This window comes from Falco punctatus, assembly GCF_963210335.1.
Source record: "Falco punctatus genome assembly, chromosome: 7".
NCBI classification, from domain to species: Eukaryota; Metazoa; Chordata; class Aves; order Falconiformes; family Falconidae; genus Falco; species Falco punctatus.
The window spans coordinates 45,910,594-45,932,473 of NC_137587.1; the positions used below are offsets into that span (position 1 = coordinate 45,910,594).

Consider the following 21,880-nt stretch of genomic DNA (forward strand, 5'->3'; position numbering starts at 1 on the left):
ATGCATCCACAAAGCTATAATTATGACAGCTTGGCAGCTACTAAAAGTTGTTTCTAACATTATTAAAGTCAAAATGGATTGAAATGTAAAAACCTGACAGGCAGCAAACACACAGCTTGTTTTCAAGCACACCCCACCCTCAACGGAAGAGTAAGTATTTTTAAGCTTTGCACGGGAATACCGAGGGCTTCCCGGCGTGTGCCTTTCCTGCTTAACTTCTAGAACTCTGCGGGCAGGGGGCGGGTCCCGGCGGGGAGCACAGGGCCCACCGCCGCCCCTCACCGAGCCCCTCCGGGGCCCGACCCTCCGCTGCCAGCGAGGCGGCGGTGCCGTCCCAGACCCCAGCCTAGCCAGGTGAGGGGGCCCCGCTGCCCCCGGGGGGAGAGGCGGCGGCCCGGCCCCTGAGGCGAGGCGCGGCGCGGCCCTCCCGCCTTCCCGCCTAACGGCGTGCGCCTTGCGCCCTCCCCGCCGCGCGGGGGCGCTGTGACAGCGCGCGCCCGCCCATTGCCTGCCCCGCGGCCTTCCCCGGAGGGCGGAGGCCGCGTTCCCACAAGCCCCCGCGCGCCGGCCCCGCTGCCTCCCCTCAGCGCTGGGCGCCCCCCGCCCCGGGCGCGGCCGTGCGGGCGCGGAGCAGCCGCCGCCGCGCCTGAGGGGGCCGGGGCGGCCGGGCCCTGCCCTGCGGAGCGGGGAGCGGCGCCCGGCGCCGGGCATGCGGGCGGTGGGAGCGGACCGGGAGGTGGGATGCTGTCGCGGAAGAAGACGCGGACGGAGCTCTCCAAGCCGGGCGAGGTGCAGGGCAAGTACGTGAAGAAGGAGACCAGCCCTCTGCTCCGCAGTGAGTGTCGGGGACGGGCTCGGCGGGCCGGGGGACGGGCCGAGGGTGCCAAGCCCGAGGCCTGCGGGGGGCCGCGGCCTTTGTGTGCTGCGGCTGTGGTGCGGCGGGCCCCGGGGGCCTTGGCGGCTGCGGGAGTTCCCTGCGGGGCGGTTGGCGGGGGGGGGGGGGGCATTTCTGTTGGGAGACCCGGGAGCCGGTGGAGGGAGGTTCAGCCTGGAAGGGAGGGGAAACTTAACAGCGAGCCCTGTGCGTAGTGTACTGCCAGGTGCTGACGGTAAACAAACTTGGTTGTTTTATTACTTTTCTCAGCAGCGGTTGCTCAGTTTCAGCAGGTCAGGGGTTAAGGTGGTCCCCGGACAGGTACCGTTCAGGGCAACAGAACAGAGCATCTCTTTCTTTCCAGAAGTCAGTGGTTGTTTTCCCGATGTAAGCTGTGTGCACTGCCAAAAGGTGTGTGCTTGGAAGATGAGATAACTGTATGAGACGGTTGCTTAAAATCCCTGCAGAAGCAACTGCTCCAGTTCTTAACCATGAATCAACGTGATGAAGTCACCGCTATGTCCCTTGGATGCACTGATCTTTGCGTGGTTAACCTGACACTAACGCCACAGCCCTGGTTGCGCTAGGACTGTACGCAATGCTAGCAAATACACGCACACGCTGAATGTGTGCTTAGGTTTCTTCTTGTTAATCGTTGAGAACAACCTGAGACAAATGCGTTATGCTATAATTGCAGGATTAGCTTGGAGATCACAACCAGAGAACTTTGCTGGCAGGAGCAGGTACGCAGCGTTCCTGGAAGTACTTGCTGCATGAACAGCTGGTTCTACAGTCAACAGGCAAAATCATTTAGTAGTTTGATTGAATTGAATTAGGCCTTAAAAAAAAAAAATCAAGTTTTTTTTCATATTAGGCTGTAGGCCTGTCTAAGGGGTTAACACCTTTTACACATTTATGCTGTTCGCTGTGATGTGATGACCGACTATTGCATGGCAGCTTTGCAGTGATCATTATAAGTTTACTAATGACACATTATTTTCACCCTAAGTTATAAGAGTTTATTAATAAAAAGTTACTAATAATAGACGTAACTTCCTTCTCAATGAAAGTCATAATTTGCATTAGCTCACCTGGAGGGAAGCTACTGACTTACATCACGTTGAAGGTAGTAGTAGGGAGAGGATTAACATATCCCTTACTGGAGGGAGGCACTGGAACAGTATGAATAGGCATCAGTGCTGGTGTGCAAAAAACTCCCCTTGGGTGAAGGAGAAAGTGCATAACTTCATGATAATTTGAGAATGTGTGCAGAGTGACAGCGCTTTGCTGGCTGAGCTTTGTGATTAGTGGGGAAAGTATGAATTCTGTTCCTGATTCTGTCATGGATTCCTGTGAGCATGGAGAATTAACATCTTCGATTGTTCTGAGTTTGTAAGGACAGCGGTCCCAATGAAGTGGTAGAGTAGTAGCCAGGATACTTGGATTTTCTTGACTCTTCTAGTAGAGAGATACAAAGCCTAGCAGAGGTGGCCACAGTAAAGTGTGGGTGGTTTGGGTTTTTTTTTTTTGTTCATGTGGTTTTTGATGGGGTTTGGGTTGGTTGGTTTGTTTATTGTAGATGCAGCCATACTGGCAGAACTGTGCTGTTTTGGCAAGTTTGTTGCTGATGGAGGGTGGTTTCTGTTGCACCAGTACAAACTGCAGCGTTACCATTATACTTGTATATGCATTAGAGGTGACTTAAAGGGATTCTAGCCATTGAATTTCCTGAATTCCATGGTGTAAAATCAGTATTGTGGCTAGCCAAATAATTTATGTGTAAGTATAGCCAAAGTTCTTACTTCTCTTTTATGCTATATATCAGATCTAATGCCTTCATTTATCCGTCACGGTCCAACCATTCCAAGACGAACTGATATCTGTCCTCCTGACTCGACTTCTTCTGCCTATGCTGCTGGTGGAGATGGAATTGTTTCCAGAAACCAGAGTTTTCTTCGAACCCCAGTGCAGAGGCCACCTCATGAAATAATGAGACGTGAAAGCAACAGACTCTCTGCACTTTCCTATCTTGCAAGAAGTTTAGCTGATGTCCCTAGGGAATATGGCTCTTCCTCCCAGTCCTTTTTAACAGAAGCCAATTCTGTTTTGGAAAATGGAGATGCTGGTGCCCGTTGTTACTACTATGATCATTTTTATGATGCCCAGAGGAGACGTCAGTTAAATGATCGCATTCATGAGGACTACAGGTATTACGAACACAACAGTGATCTCTTCCAGAGGATGTCACAGAACCATGGAAGGCACACTTCAGGTAAGTATTAGTTGTTGCTTTTTTAAAAACATCTTTTTTATAAGACTTCAGGTGCAGAGGTATATCTGGATGATCAGGGTCATGTTTTTAGGAGTTACACAGTGTAGGACAGAGCTTCTTTCTAATGACGTTTCTGTGATCTCAGTACACTGTGTGTTCACAGTTCTTAGAATTAAGAATCTGATCACATATATTCAGAAAGGAAAAATATACTTAAACCAGGATTTATTTATTAAGTGAATGGGGTGAGGTTGAGCAAGTAGGTTTTTTAATGCCAAACATACATGCAACTCCTCTATGCAAGGTGAATGAGTTGCTCTAGCTAGCAAAGCATTTTATTCATGAAGAGACATTACTCTTTTCATGATGTAGGGAATAAGCAGCAGCTCTAAATTATAACATTGCCATTTTAGTTTATTATTATTGTTGTTGTTATATTTTAACTATCGTAGTGTTGTTATTTAATTTTACTGTGTTAATTTGACCTCAAAATAATTTTATAAATAGTCAAAGAGAGGAATGACTGCTTGGTGTAATTAGCAAATTGATGTATAGTTAGTGTGCAAATTGACTTCTTAGTCCTTGACTATTTTTTTTGTCTTCTAGCTTCTAATATTGTTTGTAAATATGCCTATTTTCCCCCTCAGTTTCGCTGGAACTTTTTTTTCTAAAGGAAGAACAACATAAAAGAGAGGAATCCATTAAATACTACTTTTTTTGAAATACTTGATTCTGTTGGTGGTAACACCAAAGAATAGTTCTTTGGTGCAATGTGCCTTGGTGTAATAAAAAGTCTGGGATTACAATATTGGCCATAGATAGCTGACCTTAAAAGTAATAAATTTGGCTGTGTTCAAGCACTGAGTATTTTTGTAGTGTATATATATATATTTAAAAGTATATATATATATACTCAAGGAGGAGTTCAAAACAAACTTTTCAGACCTGTTAATAATGTACCTTCAATATGAAATATGTTGTTCATCATTACTTGTAATCTATAAACAAAATAGTAAGTAAGTAGTCTCTAGTAAAATAAATATCCTATCTAGAAAAATAAATTTGCTAGAATGTCAACATTTAAGGCTGCTGACCTTGCGTATGGAATTATAACCTGCCAGTGCTTTGTGGGTTTCTTATTACACAAACATTTCAATGAAAAGTGATAGAAGAGTAATGCTAGTGTTAACTGTTGTCAGCCAATAAATTATGAAAATACTAAGTTTTAAGACTTGCTGCTTTAATCCTCATTTACTTTGCTAATGCAATACATCTGATCTACCTAGATTTTGCATGAAAGCCCTCCATCTCTGTCAGTTGTTGTTCAGCCTGCAGTCATTAAACGTTTACCTGGTCCAGATAACGAGCACTTGTTAGTCTGTGCTTGGATAGTGGAGGAATGAGAGGCAGGAGGGGAGTATTTCATAATTCAACCCATCAATTTAACATTCAAAAGTACTGTGTGTGCTGAGGAAGACTTCAAGAAATGGTACTGCTGCTGTGTTGAATTGAAACTTTAAGTGGAAATGGAGCTCTAGCTGTTAGCTTGAAAGTGGATTTAAATCTAGCAAATTTTTAAACAAGCTAAAAGTAGGGCTTTACAGTCCTATTCTTCTCAATTGTAGCAACATGGATTTCTTTCTAAAAAGACTTTTTCTGCACACACACCCACACCCATTTGTCTACATGCCCCCTTAGCCACTGGAAATCACAAAGGAGCTGCTGTTGTTTGTTTGGTCTTTGTCATTCCCTCTCCTGTTTTTACATTGAATAGTTTGAACAAATTCTACACATTTTGTAATGGGCATGTATTCAATCTCATGCATTTGTAGGGAGAGACAAAAAAAGGTGAACCTTTTGTATGCCAAAGTGTCTTCCTTTTCCTCTTACGTTTTTTTTCTTTCATCTCTGCATGGAATATGAACTCTTTCAGTTTCACTGCAGTAAGAATATTGACCTATGACCTTAATTTTCGTACATCTTTTCAAGAATTGCTGTTAATTTTTCAGAGTAAAAGAATTAAATGACCAAAAGTAGGAAAGCATTAGAATGTCTAACTTCCTTCATCTCACCATTAAGCATCTTTTTATTGAACCATCCATTGTTTTCAAATCTACAGTGTTTTCCTTGAGCTACACCAATCTTCCCGTAATTTCTAGTTCCTTTTGTCCTGCGTTTCCAGAGTACTGAGGCAGGCCTTTTATTTTCATTGTCTTTGTCTAAATTACTTTTTCCTTACACATCTCCATTGTTGTTTCTAAATGTTTCACCTAATCAGAATTGTTCGTAGAGATAATTGACACAATTGCCTAATACCTACATTTCAACATACAAGCTTGTTTATTAGCTAGAATCTGCAAATGCTGCTTTCTGCCCTTTTCCTCCTCTCCCACCCTCCCTCAGTAGGTCCCTGCAGTCAGTTCTCTTATGGTTTGATTGCTACAGAAATGTTGCCCAATGAACACAAGATATGCTTGCAGTTGGTGAGTGATACTTCATTTAGCACTGGTTACAGCAGATGACTTTTGAGAAGCAGTGGTCTGCAAGTGAAGAGGTGCATGTGAATTTCAGCTGTCGTTCAAAATCAAGATTCTCCTCTTTAAAATTTGGAGAGGAGTTCAAAACTTGTTCTTACTGACATCTTCATACTCAAAGTCCCGTGATTTTTCTCGACAGTTGATGTTGACAGCATTAATATGTTCTTTCATAGGCATTTCTCCTTGAAGTCATGATTCCTCTCTTGGTGTGATTCAACTCTACCGTGTCCTTTTCTTTCGTTAGATTTGTTTTTAATTAGCAGTCTAGTGCTGTCAGTTTTCCTGAAAAATGTCTTCAGTTCAGAATTTTCCTAGTTTTGTATGTTTAGCTACCTCTGTGGCATTTCTTGAAAATTTATTTTTAGTGTCCAATTTCAAACTTAATTCTAAGAGACTTTACCTGTCTTTCCTCGACATTTCTTTCCTCTCTTCTAGGTTAAAGGTTTGGGGAGGTCTGTGGTTGAAGTTATATCTACAGTATAGATTGGAACTAACTTGTAACCAAGACCTCAGAGTTATTTGTACCTGTTTGAGCGGTAAGCTAAAAAATTCTTATGTGTATATGAAAATTGCTGAGATTAAAATCACAGTGTAAAAGGACTTTCTGGTGGTGGACTGTAAGCAGTTGACTGTGGCATCAGAGGAGAAAAACAATTAGTCCTGTGAACAGAGAATCCAGTGCACTTTAATGAAAGTAGGTTCATCTTGTGTTGAATTGTACCCCTTAAAAACAGCAAACTGGTATTCGTGTTTAATACAAGAGCAAAATAAATGCATACAAATTATTAAATGAAACCTGTTTAGAGCTAAAGTAGAAGGGCTTGTCTTTTTAGGTGTGTACACTTTACTAATTTTTAAACAAAGGGCAGTTCCCGCCCTTTTCTTCTTTTGTGCTGATGTTGCAGTGATTTCTTTGTAGCAGACATTTGGAGGCTTTCAAAATCCTTCCTGTCACTTCCTATTTGTGAAATTAGGCTTACTTGGAATGCCACGTTCCCTCTGACAAACAAGGTACCGATGCTCAGAAGTACCTTTGGATGCTTTGGAATGGGTTAGGAAGGCCTAGAACCTGCAGACCTAGCTAAACAGGATAGTTATTGCAACTTTTTTGGTATTTTATTATTACTTACTCCCTTAAAATTAAACAGTTCATCTTCTCTTCCTGTTATTCATCCTGGTTTGATGAGGGGAAGGGAGAGGATTTTGGCATCCTGGAAAAAGGCTCTCAAGACAATTGACCTAATGAAAGACAAATATTAAGGCCTTTTGGTTGGCTAGATTTGTTCTTCAACACTGAAATTTGGTTGGAGCTAGTTGTGGGGAGTTCACAGGCTCTCAAACTTCTCTGCCTACGTCAGCACTGTATCTAATAAATGAAGTGAGGCTTTCTCTTCATTGTTTTTACTCTTTCCCCTTTATGCTGGTCTGCTCTGGTGATTTTCTCCTGTGCTTTCTACCAGGCAGACAGAAGAACTGCCCTTTGCTCACCTGGAAACCTTTCTTTTAAGAACTTGGATTTCTTTCCAGGCAGAGTGCCTTTACAATAAAACCCCTTCATTGGAGTGTGAAAGCACTTAACACGTTATCACTTAGTTTTCTAAGTTTGTATGGAACAAACCAAACAGAACTTCCTTGATTGACAAAGATACTACATATTTTGCACGTCTGTGACGTTATTACCTTAAGGTACATTTTAAGAGAAGAATGTTAAATGAAGTTTTTGTACCAATACATTGTAATGCACTGGAATGTGGTGCTCAAAGTTAGTTTGAGTTCTGGCATTAGGACATCCTATTCTTAAAGGTGTTTAGAGAGTAAGACTGAATATGGGGCCTGGCCTTAAAATTCCGGGTATTTTAAATCTGGTTAGTACTGGTAATGAGTGGTTGCTGTTCCTTTGCACTTTTTTCGAAGTGTAAAAAACATACTCTTAAGCCAGCAGACTGCATTGAGCAGGATTTTCTTTTGCTTTGGAACAGCATGGAATGCCTCTTGGCCTGATTGGCAATTAATTCAAGACCTTAAACTGAAGATCCTATGTTTTGCAAGAGAAGGAAGAAGCAAAGCCACAGATCATGTTCAGTATTGATGTTCCTTAAAAGCAACAGCTGAACCAAAAAATACCCCAAACATATACCGTTATGAAACAGAATTAACAAATGAGACTAAACAAGTTCTAAAGAAGAAACCTGAAAAGGATTTACAATTGCATATGTTTAAATTCATTGTTGACCATTCTTGGCATTTGATAGTGCCGCTTGGGAGGTTATAAAGAACTGTGCTCATCCTTAAGCAGAGAGGAGGAGACTTTTTACATTTGGAAAAAGCAAATAATTTAAACAACTGTGTTCCTTGAGAAAACAGGAAGGAGAATTTCTGTCTTGTCATAGATAAAACAGCATGTGAGCAAGAATACCCTGCATAGTTACAGCAAACTGGTTTGACTAGGCTGTTTTTGCTTGTCCTATAGGAGAGATCATATCCTCCATCAACAGGAAAATCGCAGGTTTTACGCTTGATGTTTTGATAAAAATGGTTCAGGTTGTAAGTTTGGGGTTTTTTCTGTAGATAGTTTGCATGGTGCTATGTAAATTTGGTACCTGTGACTCCGGGAATATCCTTGATGTGTGCCGTAAAATCCTATATGAAGCTTTGGGCTGCTATGAACATGCTTTAGGGCCAAACCCTTACCTGAAATTTAAATGCAGTAGAATATTGTACTTGGGCAATATGACACAGAAAAGGTAGTGTTCACAGTGGATGGGTTTAGGCTGTATTGTAACTTTCTTTTTTGGTTTATACTTTGGAAAAGATCACATATGAATTTACTCTTCCGAGCATTGTTCAGTCTTATTAATGATACTTACAGGTGTATGTATATGAAATTCAGTTTTCATCCTATTGCTCAAAATCACAGCAGGAGCTATTTCTCTTACATGTGTATTCACTCTCCCTTGAAGGAAGCATCTGCTGAGTTTTATAAGGAAAACCAATACGTGATTTCTTTTGATCTGTAGTAACCCCAGTTGTATAAACAAATGTCTAAATTGTACTAATGTTGATTTGAATGCCATAGTGGGTTGGTGGTTGTAGGAAGCTGAGTATTACCCAACAGCTTCCAGCACACGGAATGTTTCAATATGATCTGCAATTTTAAGGAGAAAATTGCACATTAAGAGACTATACGTGATAGTCTACAACCTGTAGTATTTGTGACTGTCAGTTTATAAATCTGGACTTTGATTTCATAATTAGAGTTTGCTAGTTGTAGAGGCTTGGAACAGTGTGCAGAACTGGTAAGTGATACAGCTGTGTAAGTTTATCTTAACAGTATGGCTCTGCTGCTTCATCTATGAATTCAAAATGGCAACAGGAATATATAATGTATTTGTGGTCTGATATTATTTTTGTTCTGTGCATCTTGGAAATAAATAAAGAAAGAAACTGGCATTGGGAGAAGCCACTTAGCTAGGATTAAATGGCTGCGCAAACGCAGAACTGGCAGTGTTACCTTTCCGTTGGGTGCAGCATTGCTTTTTAGCCTGCTTTCTAGATGATTTCTCTATGTAATCTAGATTTTGGTTTCCCTCACTACCCAAGTGCATCTCCCAGTTTTCTCAGGCTTTTGTATGAAGAGATGGATAGACATTGTATCAAGAGAACTGCTGCTGTAAATGGCTTGTGCAACTTTTAATACCAACTTGCAAAGGTTTGAAGGCATTAACCTTTACCCCAAGGACTGTATATGTATGTATTTGCTGCTGGAATCATGCTACAAGTTAAGAAGGAGGAACTGTAACAGAAATACAGACACATGCTAGTTTTAACAATAAACAAAAATATGCTTATGCCTTTGTGAAAATTCTTTCCCCCAGTTAAGTTTCTGTGTTCAGATTTTCTGGTAGTGGTGATTTAATAGTCACTATTTATACGTACATGAAATTACAACACAGTAGTCTAGTTTGTTGGAGAAAATACTGAATTTGTTTATCTGAAGTGCAGTATTCTCAAGAAGTTTAAATGTTTTGTCATTGGAATGAAAGCAACCAATGACATAAGTGTAGCTAGGGGCTGAAATAGTTTCCCTGCCCCAGTACTGCTAAAGGTCAGGAAGCCTCCAGGATGTTTCTTCTCACTAGGAGTAATGGTCTAGGTTGCTTAATCCTAATGAGAGGTGGGGGCTGTCATGTGGACACAACCATCCACTTCATAGGTATAAATAGGTAGCACATAGGTAAGTACTGTACAGGAGGAAATCCTTTTAAGGCTGAACAGTTCAGAACATGGCGGGCTAGAAAAAGATTTGTAGATGAGCACAAAAGGTTTAAGGAACAGTACTCTGGAGGAAGCTTGAGATGATTTTTTTTAATTTATTTTTTTATTCAGTTACTTTGGAGCCTTCCCATTACTTTATCGTTGATGACTACTGTCTTGTATTAGAATAACAGCTCTCCTGTTTTTAGTCTGTTGTTTAATATGTAAACTAATGCTTAAAATACATTATATCCCCTGGCTGGCTTGTTGTGTTGTGTAAGTGGTGTTGAAAAGGACTGTTGCCTTTGTCAGCAACCAGAATATGAAACTGCTGAGAAATACTGAAATAGCAGCAAAATTGTTGTATTACTGTTGTCTTTTTGAGTCAATGACCATACCTGAAACCTCTTGTTTTTAATAGTATGCTTTAGATGAGGTAGACTCTGCCTTTCCCTTCCCCTCTCTCCAAAAATGATCACACAAAAATGATATTTCTGATAAACAGAAGGAAAAGGTGTATTCCTCAGGCAGTAAATGTGGCGCTTGTGATGGAGTCACTTTCTGACTTCTAAGAAAGTGGAAAAAGTGGCCCCTGTACCCCTTCTTCTGGCTATTGGAAGCAGTAACACCCAAACTCTGATGAATACTGTGATTGAATAGATGCATTTGTGAGATGGGAAGATAATTTGAATTTCTTTCTGAAGGCCATTTAACTGTAGAACTGTGAGTAACTGAAGGTAACTACTTAAAAGGATTTTAAAGAGAGTTGAATTTGGACCACCGCATCCAGTAGGTAATAGGCTTCCAAGGAATGGAAAGAGACCTACAAAATAGTTAATGTCACTTGTTTTTTGTGGTTGGGGTTTGGGGGGTTTATTGTTTTGGGGTTTGAGGTGGTTTTTTTTAGTTTTCTGTAATTATTATGGCTTTTATTTCAACTAGCTTCAAAAGTATCCATAGTATATAGAGGGAAGGAAAAGGTGAAATTGGAATTATGGTTCTTCAGTACATCTCTCAGCATCTGTCATGCGAATTTTTAAAATGTGAAAACTGGTGTATGTTTCAACAGATCTCATTTTTAAATTCTAGTGAATAATCTCTTAAGCCAGCTATTCAGTGGTAAATCCTAACTGTGCTGTTTCCAGGACAGAGGTGGGAACTCAGTCAATTACTGATCCTGTCGGCTCTCCTACTGCCAATACACCTAACCTAGGCTTTAGTTCTCTTGCTGGAGAAACCCGTCTGCTAGTGCAGCCCACATCACCAGGAAAAGCTGGAAATTACATTTTTTTACACGTGCCTCTTCAGCATTGTGAAGCATAGGTGCTTGCATTTAGAGAAGAGCAAGATGTAGAGAAGCAGACATTCAGCCTACTAGACAACAGAACTTCCTTCTGAGATCTGTGGGAGGGAGGAAGAGGGTGGTGGGGATGTGGAGAAGAGATGAGGAGATTTTGTGGCTTACTCCAAACAAGAAGTCTTGTCTGGTTTGCATTCAGAAGGCCTGACTGTCCCACCCAGCAGTGCACATAAGCGAGTTAGTCTAACAAACATGGGTAGTTTTAGCAAAGAAGATATAGCAACATCAACTTCGTCGTGAGCAGGATGACTGTGTTCAGCAAAGGATTGGTGCAGGATCCTGTGTGGATCCAGCTTTTCTGTTTTCTCTTGTTACTGATGACACTTTTTGGCCGTGGTTACACGCACTGCAGTAGTGATGGTCAGTGCAGCATAGTGCCAGCCTTTCTTGTCCATCCTCTCTTGGTTTACCTGGTCCTCTTACTGTTGTTGACTGGTATATCTGAAAGGCTTTGGTGGTATTCAGCAATTTTTCTAGATAGTTGTAATTTCTGACTGTAACTAGAAAAAGAAATAGCTGTAGGTTTTTTGTAGATAAATGGTTTTGATGTGGCTGTAATAGCATATTAACAGAAGTTGTCATTTATGTAAAGCTTTTAACATTTGTAATCTTACGCCAGCCCTCTCTGCTCAGCAACTTGAGACAGTAACAACTTCATCCCTGTTCTGTATGCTAATACATGTCTCTAATCAAAAAAGCAAGGATGCCCTAACTGTTGGTAAATGAAGCTGTCTATTGAATCTGGAGTTGGACGAGAGCAAAACAAGTGAGGCTTAAAAGGGAATATCTGTTTTGACTTGATGGCGCTTTTTTACTAATGTACAAGTGCATATGCCGTAAATGCCACAGTATTGTTCAAAGTTCGTAGAGCGCCTTGTGGTGTGGGGGGAAGTTGACTTCGTACATAATGTTGGCTTTGGGTATTACCAGTTTAGCTAAATGTTGCTTTCCCTTTTTTCAGGCATCGGTAGAGTTGCTGCTACATCTCTAGGAAACTTAACAAATCATAGTTCTGAAGATTTACCTCTTCCTCCTGGCTGGTCAGTGGACTGGACTATTAGAGGAAGGAAATACTATATAGATCACAACACTAATACAACTCACTGGAGCCATCCACTCGAACGTGAGGGACTGCCTCCAGGATGGGAGAGAGTTGAGTCAGCAGCATTTGGAGTGTATTATGTAGATCACATCAATAAAACAGCTCAATATAAACATCCTTGTGCTCCCAGGTAAGATATCCACCTTCTCTTCTGTGATTGATTTTTTCTTAATCCAGTTCAACTTTTTAAACTGTTTTTGCCTCCTATATAACATGCCAAAAACTTTGTATTTTTAGGAGTAAGCTTTACTTTGACCTAAGATTTGCAGAAGAAGTTGTAATTGTTGGGGTTTTGTCTCATCTTACTGTCTTAAGTTTAGAAGCAGGGTATTGTTCCTAACTCACTAAAGCAAAGCAGGTTCTCATCAACTGTCAGTAAAACAACAGAGTTGCTGTGAACAGAATTGATTTGTAGACTGAAAAGAAACCTGATCTGATGTTCCTGGTGACTGTCTGAGTAAATACATGTACCATCTGAAACATGAATTAAGTCTTGTCTAGAATGAAAATTAGTATTTTAGCTACTTGTAATTTAAAGGTAAAGTAAGACTAGTATACACCAAATCTAACCGTTAATTTCTGCTACTCAGTCTACTTTGCTGTTACCCAGGAAGGGAAAGTTGTTTAATGTGTGGCAGAAAAAATAAACACAGGAGGATATCCTTTGTAATAAATGGAATAACTCTTATCAGCTGCTGCCTGAATGTATTTGTTCTAACATACTAAATGGTGGGTTATTTGGCTGATTCAATACTTTCCTTCTTAGTATTTTAAGAACAGATAGCATTTTTTATTCTGCTTTAGTATCCCAGTAGCAGAAACTAGGTAAATAGGTCTGAGGTGAATTTTACAGCGTGCTAACAAGATAGCTACAACACTTACGGGTTGTGATCAGAGTGAAGCACAAAAATAGCAACAGAAAATTGCTCTCAGTATAGGCCTGCCGAGGCAACACTACATGCGTGGTTGCATCGTCAGCCTTTGCGCCTATTAATCTGTGTATTAATGTTAACAATTTAATAATATCAGTATGTCTAACTTACTGCTTGGAGATTACAGACTTTGTCTTCCTTTGTACAGTGTTCCCCGTTACGACCAGCCTCCCCCAGTGACTTACCAGCCTCAGCAAGCTGAAAGAAGCCAGCCTCTCCTTGTCCCTGCAAACCCCTACCACACCGCAGAGATTCCAGACTGGCTGCAGGTCTATGCCAGGGCCCCTGTAAAGTGAGCTTGCTTTTTTTTTTTTGTCCTGCCCCTCTGCATTTTGCACTATGAATACATGGCTTAGAAGGAAAACAAATGAATTTTGATGACTGAAAGTAGAACTCTAGCTGGTATTTATTTCTTAATTGTATAGAAACTGTTGCTGACAGCATGCAAGGAAATTATACCAAGTGTTCATTGCGTTAGTTTGCTTTGTATTAGGCATTACACAAAATCATCACAGTACTTCTTGCAGTTTGTGACATGCAGGTTGAGGATGTGGTTTACTTTCAGTGTATTTGTGAGAATGGTACCATATGCTTATAAAATATGTGAAATACTTCCAGGGTGTTAGCTCTTTAATGTATATCTTACTGCTTTTTTAAAAAGACACACAAATTCTCCTTCACAATTAAGATGCAGACTGAAATGTATATTTCTATTAAGAACTTGAATTAAAAAAAAAAACTAAACGGTAGTAAAAAGTCATTTTTTTGAAGAAGCAATGCTATAGGAACAGGGAGTCTCCTTCGAGAAAAGATTTGAGTCAGCATAATGAAACATTACATTTTTCTAATGGGTGCAGTTCTGCAGAATAGTAACACTAAATAGAAAAGCAGTAAAAAATGGAGATGTGTTTTGATAATTATGAAATAATGTACTTATCATAAGGAGAACATGGAGAAACTGAAGTGTACAGGCAAACAAGCAGGTCAGTCTGTACTTGCAAATTCAGGCTGTGTGTGATGTTCAGTGACTTCCACTAAAAAAAAAAATCTAGTAACTATAATTTCAATGGGGTTTATTACTTCTTGTGGCTACTGGGCTCGCCAGCAGCCTATAAAAATTTAAATTGGCCTAAAATCCACCAGTACACTTAGTCAACAGGGACATACTAAGTTCCTGTAACCTATGGGAGGACTTGTTTCCTAGAAATACTTTCGGGTTCTGGCTGCAGCTGCATTTCTTTATTTAGGTCTTTGGCTCATCCAGACAATGTCATTTGAAATATTTTAGCCTGTGTTGTATGAACTCCTGTTGGTACTTCTCTTGAAACTTGAGAAACAAATTTAAGGCAATTTAAACAATTTATCAGGAATTTCTTTGTATCTAGTAGGCTGAGCCAAATTAAAACAAAAACCAAAACAAAAAACACATTTTACTCATTCAAGCTGTTTGAACAGAATTTACGTTGTTCAGAGGGATCAAAACCGATGTATTTTCCAGTATCCTCCTTTTAGGTTTCTGTCACAGTAATGCTGGGGGTAATAGGAATATTGTTGTAATTCTCAAATGCTTCTGTGAGGAAGTAAATTCTGGTTTATGCTACTATTATATTGGACAAGTGAAGAAGAGTGGTAGCAGCTGGCTTAGTATCACCTCATCTTGAGGGCTTCTTAAGGAACAATTGGTAAATAATTTTCACAGTTATTAATACCAGGATCACTTGTACATTTTCAATATAATTTTAATAATAAACCTCTGTTGCCAAAACAACTCCCTTAAAGCTTGAGAAAAACATCCAGTAATGCTTGTAAGTTCTTCGGTAGTATTGTCCAAAAGCTGAGTATGAGAACTGCATCAATGTCCTCCCATGTTCTGGTGCAAAAATGAAAGTGATTGGGCAGAATGCTTTCATCATAGTAGTAGTAGTAGTAGTAGAGGAATACCTTATGCAATCTGCTGTTTGAAGTTTGCTGTAAAAATATGTTGCTTATCGGTACAGTTTTGCACTGAAATCATTATGGTGTATTTTGTTACGATTTCTTACTTACCCCTGACGCTGTAGCTTGATTTAGCTGACTAAAGGCCAGTTGTTTTGTTGAGAAAAGTAGGTGGTGATAGCAAATATAGATAATGTTAGCTTTTGTTTTGAAGAGTTTCTCGAAAGGATAATAATTCTGGCCACTGGAAAAGTCTAATTGAGAGTTTTGTAGGTACTAGCCATAATGCTTCCCCATTAATGAAAAATGGTTCAAACTGTTCTGGTAGAAAAGAAGATAATTTGGCTCGCTACCCAGTGAAGAGCCTTTGATGTCTAGTTATGACTTGAAGTAACAATTTCCAGTGTCAAGGTATTTGTGATACTTTGAAGTATCCTTTTCCCCTTTCTCCTGGCAGCTGGCAAGGTTTGTTTTGAGAGTGTAACTGTAGCTGTCAGAATCTCAGCACAGTGGAGTCAAGACTCCTTTGCTAGGCTCTAAAATCCAATGTTTCTCCACCTTCCAAGTCATGTAGACCGGTCTGGGAAGTGTTTCCACAGAATGCCAGACTGCACATACGGGACTGCAAGGGTGCAGACCAAAAATGCCTGCCTTGTATGAGAGACCGTGGTTGATTCTTCCCCTGACTCTTTTTGAGCAAGAATCTGAAGCCAGGACTTTCTTCTCTCAGCCCTAACCAGTAGCCTGTAAATACTTGGGGCAGGTCAGTGTCTCCTGAGCTGCAAGTGTCCTATTTTATATTAAATACTTGCTTTGTGCTGGGAGGAGCACTGGAGACTGGGTATTCCAGCTGCATGTTCTGTCTGGTGAGCTCCCGCTTTCTTACGCAGGAGGGAAGGCTTTGTGCTCTGCAGGACTTCTGTACTAATGTGCTTTTTCCTTTTGATTTCTGGCTCTGTGACTAGTTGCCCTTTTTAAAAACGCCTGGGGAGTCTAGGTCAGGTACTGGTACTCCATGCCCTGTTTCTCTGTGCATCTCTGTGGTTGAGCATTCCTAGACTTACAGTCTTTTGGATTTGAATGAGTCCATTCCCCCTGAGGCACTGCCGATGGCTTAATCTTTAATTAGACTTCTTCTCCCATTCAACACTGCTCTTAGCAGGTGAAATGAAACTCACACTGAAAATCCTGATGTGCTGCTTTTCTTGAGAAACTATCAGTGCTGACAGCTTCAAAGAGCTAAGGAACCACCAAGGGTTTAGCAATCTTTGGTGATGCTTTAAAAAAAAAAAAGCTGCAGGCCCCGAAAAACCTGCAAGCATGTTATTGCATGTGATGGAGCTTTGTTTTCTTTCCTGCTTGTATTGCCACCTGAGTAAGAAACAGTCCTTCCACTGGGAATCGGCCTTGCTGCAGAATGTCTTTTAATAAACGCCATTAACCCAGAACATTTGAAAGGACACATCAGCACAGGGCAAGCCAGGGGAAATCCTGCTGTAATTGTATTCGGTTCATGAGGAGTGGGAAGGGAGCAGAGATGGAAAGGTGGCGTTCACATCAACTCAGGAATTGAGTGCACTTGTACTTGGCAAACCTTCAAAAGCAGCAGCTTGCAGTCTTGCTGCTCTTTGGAGTTTGATCTCCGCATTGACATACAGATGCAATTTGGGTTTTTTTGGGGAAAAGTGATTTTAGCAGTGCAACCCTGTCAAGACTTGGGATAACATCAATATAGCAGCTGTTATTTAGGAAGTTTGTAGAAGCTGTGGTTATTTAATTTCTTAAAATTCCTCAAAAGCATCTTTGGTAGTCATCTGCACATCTTGGTGCTTCTCTGATGCATACAGCCTTCTGAGTATATCCTTTCAATATGCAGTGCAGTTTATTTGCATGGATGTACTGATATTTTGGCTTTAGCCTCCATTCAAGTGAATGTATTTTCTCATGTAATTCATCTGGCTCAACTAATTCTGTCTATTCCATGAGTTTCTTCTATTCCTTTAATAACTATAGTAGTCACCTTCCTATTTCCAAGTTAAGAAAATTAGATTGCAAATGAATTGTGTATGTTTAGAAGTACTAGGGAAAAGCAGGAGGTGGGGGGTATTGCAGTGACGATGTCATGATATCAAGGCTTTCTTTATCAAAATAAAGCAGCATCAAAATGTCTGTTGTAGAGCAAGACTTGGATCAAACAAAATCAAGATTAAAACCAGGTTGGGGAATTGGGATTTCCTCACCTTTCTTAGGAAATTCTGTATTGTTTCCCAGAGCCATCCAGGCCCATGCCAGGACACTGGGTGCTGCTCAGGTCCCCTTCCCAGGCACAGCATGAACACTCCTGCTCTTTTTGGGGTGATATTCTTGAAATTCTCTCACACAAGTCTGTCCAAGCATAGGTAGGCTCAGGTTAGCCCAGATCCTCACTAACAAGACCTGTGCGTACAGTTGCATCATGCAACTGATCTTATCTTTTCCAACCTAGATGATTCGATGGGTCTGTCTTAGAGGTGTGGTTTAGTGGTGCCATGGCACTGGTGGGTTAATGGCTGGACTTGATGATCTTAAAGGTCTTTTCCAACCTAGATGATTCTATGGGTCTGTTCTATGAGCCTGTGATACTACACGTTGTTTCTGTGTCCCTTGCTCCTGGTGAGCCTTGGGAAGCGTGTCTGCTCCTGAACGAGGCAGGTCTCTTCATGGCTGCTAGCTCATGTCACCCTGCCAGACTTCTCCAGTTATCACGCGGAGGTGGAAAGCAACCATCAAAGAGAAAAGCCTGTTTATTTGAAGCCCAGGTTATGTACCCAGCTCTCTGAAGTCCTTGTACTACTTTAAGCATATGCGGGTGGGTCTGCACTGTGGGCTGCTGGTGCTTGACTGATGTGCTGACCGACACGAGCCAGATCCCAGTCGGTGATCATTTGGGCTTGGGAGCCTGGACTGATGTCCGGGGACGTGCTCACCAAACCAGCTGTCTTGCTGTTGGCCCAAAGTCTTGGGGTTTTCCTGAATTACTTCAATTAGCACCTCCTTGAAGAACATCCTAAATGTCAGTGTCTTCTGCTTAATACTGTCCTGCAGCTGTTCCCCCACAGAGTGTGGTGGTAGTACTGGACATCTGGCCATGAGCCAGAGACCTGTAGAATTACCATGAGTTTGTTGAAAAACTTTGTTAGAAACACTTTTTTTTTTTTTTTTTTCCTCCTAGGATCTCTTGAAACCTTCCCCTTGAAACCTTCTTGAAACTTTTCCCCTACTACTGGCACAAAAAGTCGTCCATTAAAAACAAAGTAATGGGAAAAAATGCTTGCTTTCTTGAATACTTTGGATAGCTTACGTATAAAGATAAATATTATTAAATATAGGAAATGTTGAACCATGTGTTTGGTATAAAAGATTGTCAGCACTAGCTTTGAAGAATTTGTGGCCTGAAAGCGAGTCACTGACTAACGTACGATTGAACAGACATGTGTTATGAAACTGGACTCCATCTGAGCAGCTATCTGTTCCCTGAGAGTGCCAGTTCTGATTGTGAAAATGACTTGCAGGAGAAATGGCATAGCCTTGATGAGTCACAAGAGTGGTTTGGCAGTTATGACATAAAATGCAGCCTTCTGGAAGCTTTTTCAGCTCTTGCTAGAGAGACAAGGGAGGCTTGAAGAGGCTGATCTCACATGAAGTTTGTACCTGGCCAGCCGCAGCAGCTGGGATAGCCCAAAAGTGTGAACATAGGGTTATGTTTATGTGTTTTGGAAACTGGAAAAAGTTTGGAGTATAAACAGCAATTCAGAATTGCTATATATTAAAAAGTAAAAATAAAAAAACCCAGCACTGACAGTGTTGCAGATTTATTAAGAAAAGCAGAGCTGAATGTTGGGCAGGCGAGCAGAAGACCTACCCAACAAAACATGAGATGTACTTTGCCAGCAACTCGTTAACCTGGGAGTGTTGGCGTCAGTGACGCTCCAGCAGCTTTCCTTGTTTGTTGTTTTTCCCACCTTATGGATTGACATCGCACTTCTGCTTCTGTTTGCGGTTTGTTTTAATGTGCTCCCCCCTGCTGCCATGGAGGGAGGTGAGCGTGGCTTCCCAAAGCCCATCTGTGCGCAGCCCCCTTCGTGCACCTGGTGGTAGTTTCTTTGTGAGCTTTCGCATCCTGCCCCACTGATGGGCGTCCACTTCCCTTATCAAGGAAAAAGTGTTGACAGTGTGGATGGTGCTTTGGTGACCCGAGCTGTTACACTTCCCTTTGCTCAGCCAGCCACTCCTGGTAACTGGTGGAAGCTGGAGGAAATACAACAGTAATTGGGTGACTTCCCTGATTCCAAGCTGAGCTTGTTTCCATCTCGCGTGGGGAGCTAGGTTAGATGTTCCTGAAGGAGTTCAGGGTGGCACTGGTGTGCTTCGGGGCCTCGGCACATGTCTCGTGTCCCACATCCATAGCAGCTCTTTTTTTTGTTTTCTTTCCCATATGGGAAGTAAGAACACGGTTGTGTTCTAGCTGTTTGTGCTTGTGTCACTCCCTTGACACCCCCCTGCTCCCCCCAGCCCCCAGATCGCTGCCGATAGCAACTAGCAGTTAGGACATGCCTTACTGGTGTGAGTACTCGCAGCCGTTAATTACAGCCTAATTGGACTTCCCCCCTCCCTCAGTCCGCACCAACATCTAACACCCCCTTTTGTGGTCCTGCAGGGTCCTTCGTGACCCACAGTTAGAGACACACTGCCCTAGGTTATTGCTGCTAACTGAGAGTGTTAGGGCTAGAGGAAGAATGCTGTGAAAACAAGAATGCGTGAGGGAAGACTGACAGTATTCTGCCTGCTGGGAAGCACCTGCTGGGGAGTATTAGGGCAAGCTGTTGAAATAATGCATTTTTTTTCTGTGTTACTCCAAGTTTTAAAGGTGTTTTGCTGCAAAATCTTGGAGGATGGTTGTGAATGTAGGTGCTGTTTCAATGCTTCCAAAATGTGTGTTTTGTATTGGTTTATTGTAACTGGTTAACAGGGTCTTTAGTTGGAGTTTATCTGTTCGTATGAGGAGTGATTCTGCAGTTCAGCTGTAAGTGACATTTCTCCAACTTGCTTTGAGACGTGCTCCCTGTCTTTTGGTGTAAATTACCTTCTTTTTACATGTAAAACATGCTAATGCAGCTTGCTAGAAATCTGATCGGGGGCTGTATACAACTGTGAGGCCAGCTTTTAAGAAAAAGCAGAAAACGCTGTGTATTTGCTTGCAGCGGCACGTAGATAATCATCTTTTCTATCAAAACAGATACGATCACATTCTGAAGTGGGAGCTCTTCCAGCTGGCGGACCTGGACACGTACCAGGGAATGCTGAAGCTGCTCTTCATGAAAGAACTGGAACGGATTGTGAAGCTGTACGAAGCGTACAGGCAGGCCCTCCTCACCGAGCTGGAGCATCGCAAGCAGAGGCAGCAGTGGTATGCCCAGCAGCACGGCAAGAATCTTTAAGCTAACAACTCTATTAAAAAGACTTCTATGAGGACACTAAGAGCTTTAAGTTTTTCACACTTAAAACTATGAAAAAATGCTGTTGTTGAAAAGGCAGCTTATTTTTGTTAATGTTGCACCTTTGTTATTATCCTCTTGAATATTTTTCTACATCTGTTAAGTGTTGTTTATAAAAATGAAAAATGTTTGTTAATCTTTTTCCATACAAGAACTAGTTTATTATTCTGAAAACTAGCGCGGATTTAATCAGACACTTGATCCTGGTATCTTTTTTTCTAGCAGTCAGCTGTATTATTAAGAAGCTGACCATATATTTTTAAAGGGCAAGAGATGCAACTATATGAAATAAAGTCCTGGATTTAAAACATTGTTAAAATCCAAATGAGTATTTCAGTGCGTTTCCCTCGGGATTTTGTACCCCTCTCCTGAGAGAGGTCTGCTCTTTGTTTACAGCTTTAATGTACAGAAGGCTGCTCCTGTTCCGTTTCAGTAACACCCAGTGCTGTAGCCAGGCAGAAGCAAATTTCATCAGTCTAAACAGAGGGCTTTGGGAAAGTGGCATCTGAGTTGCCTTTTTACTTTAACACATTACTACTTTAGATTTACTACTCATTTTCACAGAAATTAGAGGGAAAATACTTGGACCTTCTAAAAGATCAAAATCTCTAAGCAAACTTTTCACAGGTTTTGAAATCCTAGGTAAACTGCATTTTATAAAACATGGCCCAGCAAAAGTAATAGTGTTGTCTAACCAGCTTGCCAACCAGCTGTACCACGCCACAGAAAAAATCAGGGATGTGACAACTACTACTTTTTTTAAATGAGCTTTTGTCTTGTATTAAAAGCTTCCTTACCTGGGGAAAATTTTTTAAATTGTACAGTCATCCTCTCCAATATTTTCATTTGGTTCATTGATTGTCCTGAAATGTTATTTATGGATTCTTTTTAGTGCAATAAACATTGTTGCAGACAAAAACACATTTCTTGTAAATCCTGTTAATTCAATAAAAATCTTTTTGTTCAGTGAATGAAGGGTCATCTGACTGATTTTTTTTTTTTTTTTTTTTTTTTTTTTTTGGCCTTGTAGAACATCAAATCAAATGTTCTTGTAACCAGTAAAAAGACCCAAGCAGGGAT

General features: G+C 41.1%; 1 protein-coding gene across 1 annotated transcript; it reads left to right on the forward strand.

Annotated features, from left to right (window-relative positions):
* Positions 1 to 529: 529 nt before the first annotated feature.
* On the forward strand, positions 530 to 21,771 carry SAV1 (salvador family WW domain containing protein 1). Its single transcript, XM_080397086.1, has 5 exons — positions 530 to 835; positions 2,700 to 3,146; positions 12,259 to 12,529; positions 13,480 to 13,623; positions 20,542 to 21,771. The coding sequence occupies exons 1-5, from the start codon at positions 742 to 744 to the stop codon at positions 20,741 to 20,743; spliced, it is 1,158 nt and encodes a 385-aa protein (XP_080253212.1). The 5' UTR covers positions 530 to 741; the 3' UTR covers positions 20,744 to 21,771.
* Positions 21,772 to 21,880: the final 109 nt, after the last annotated feature.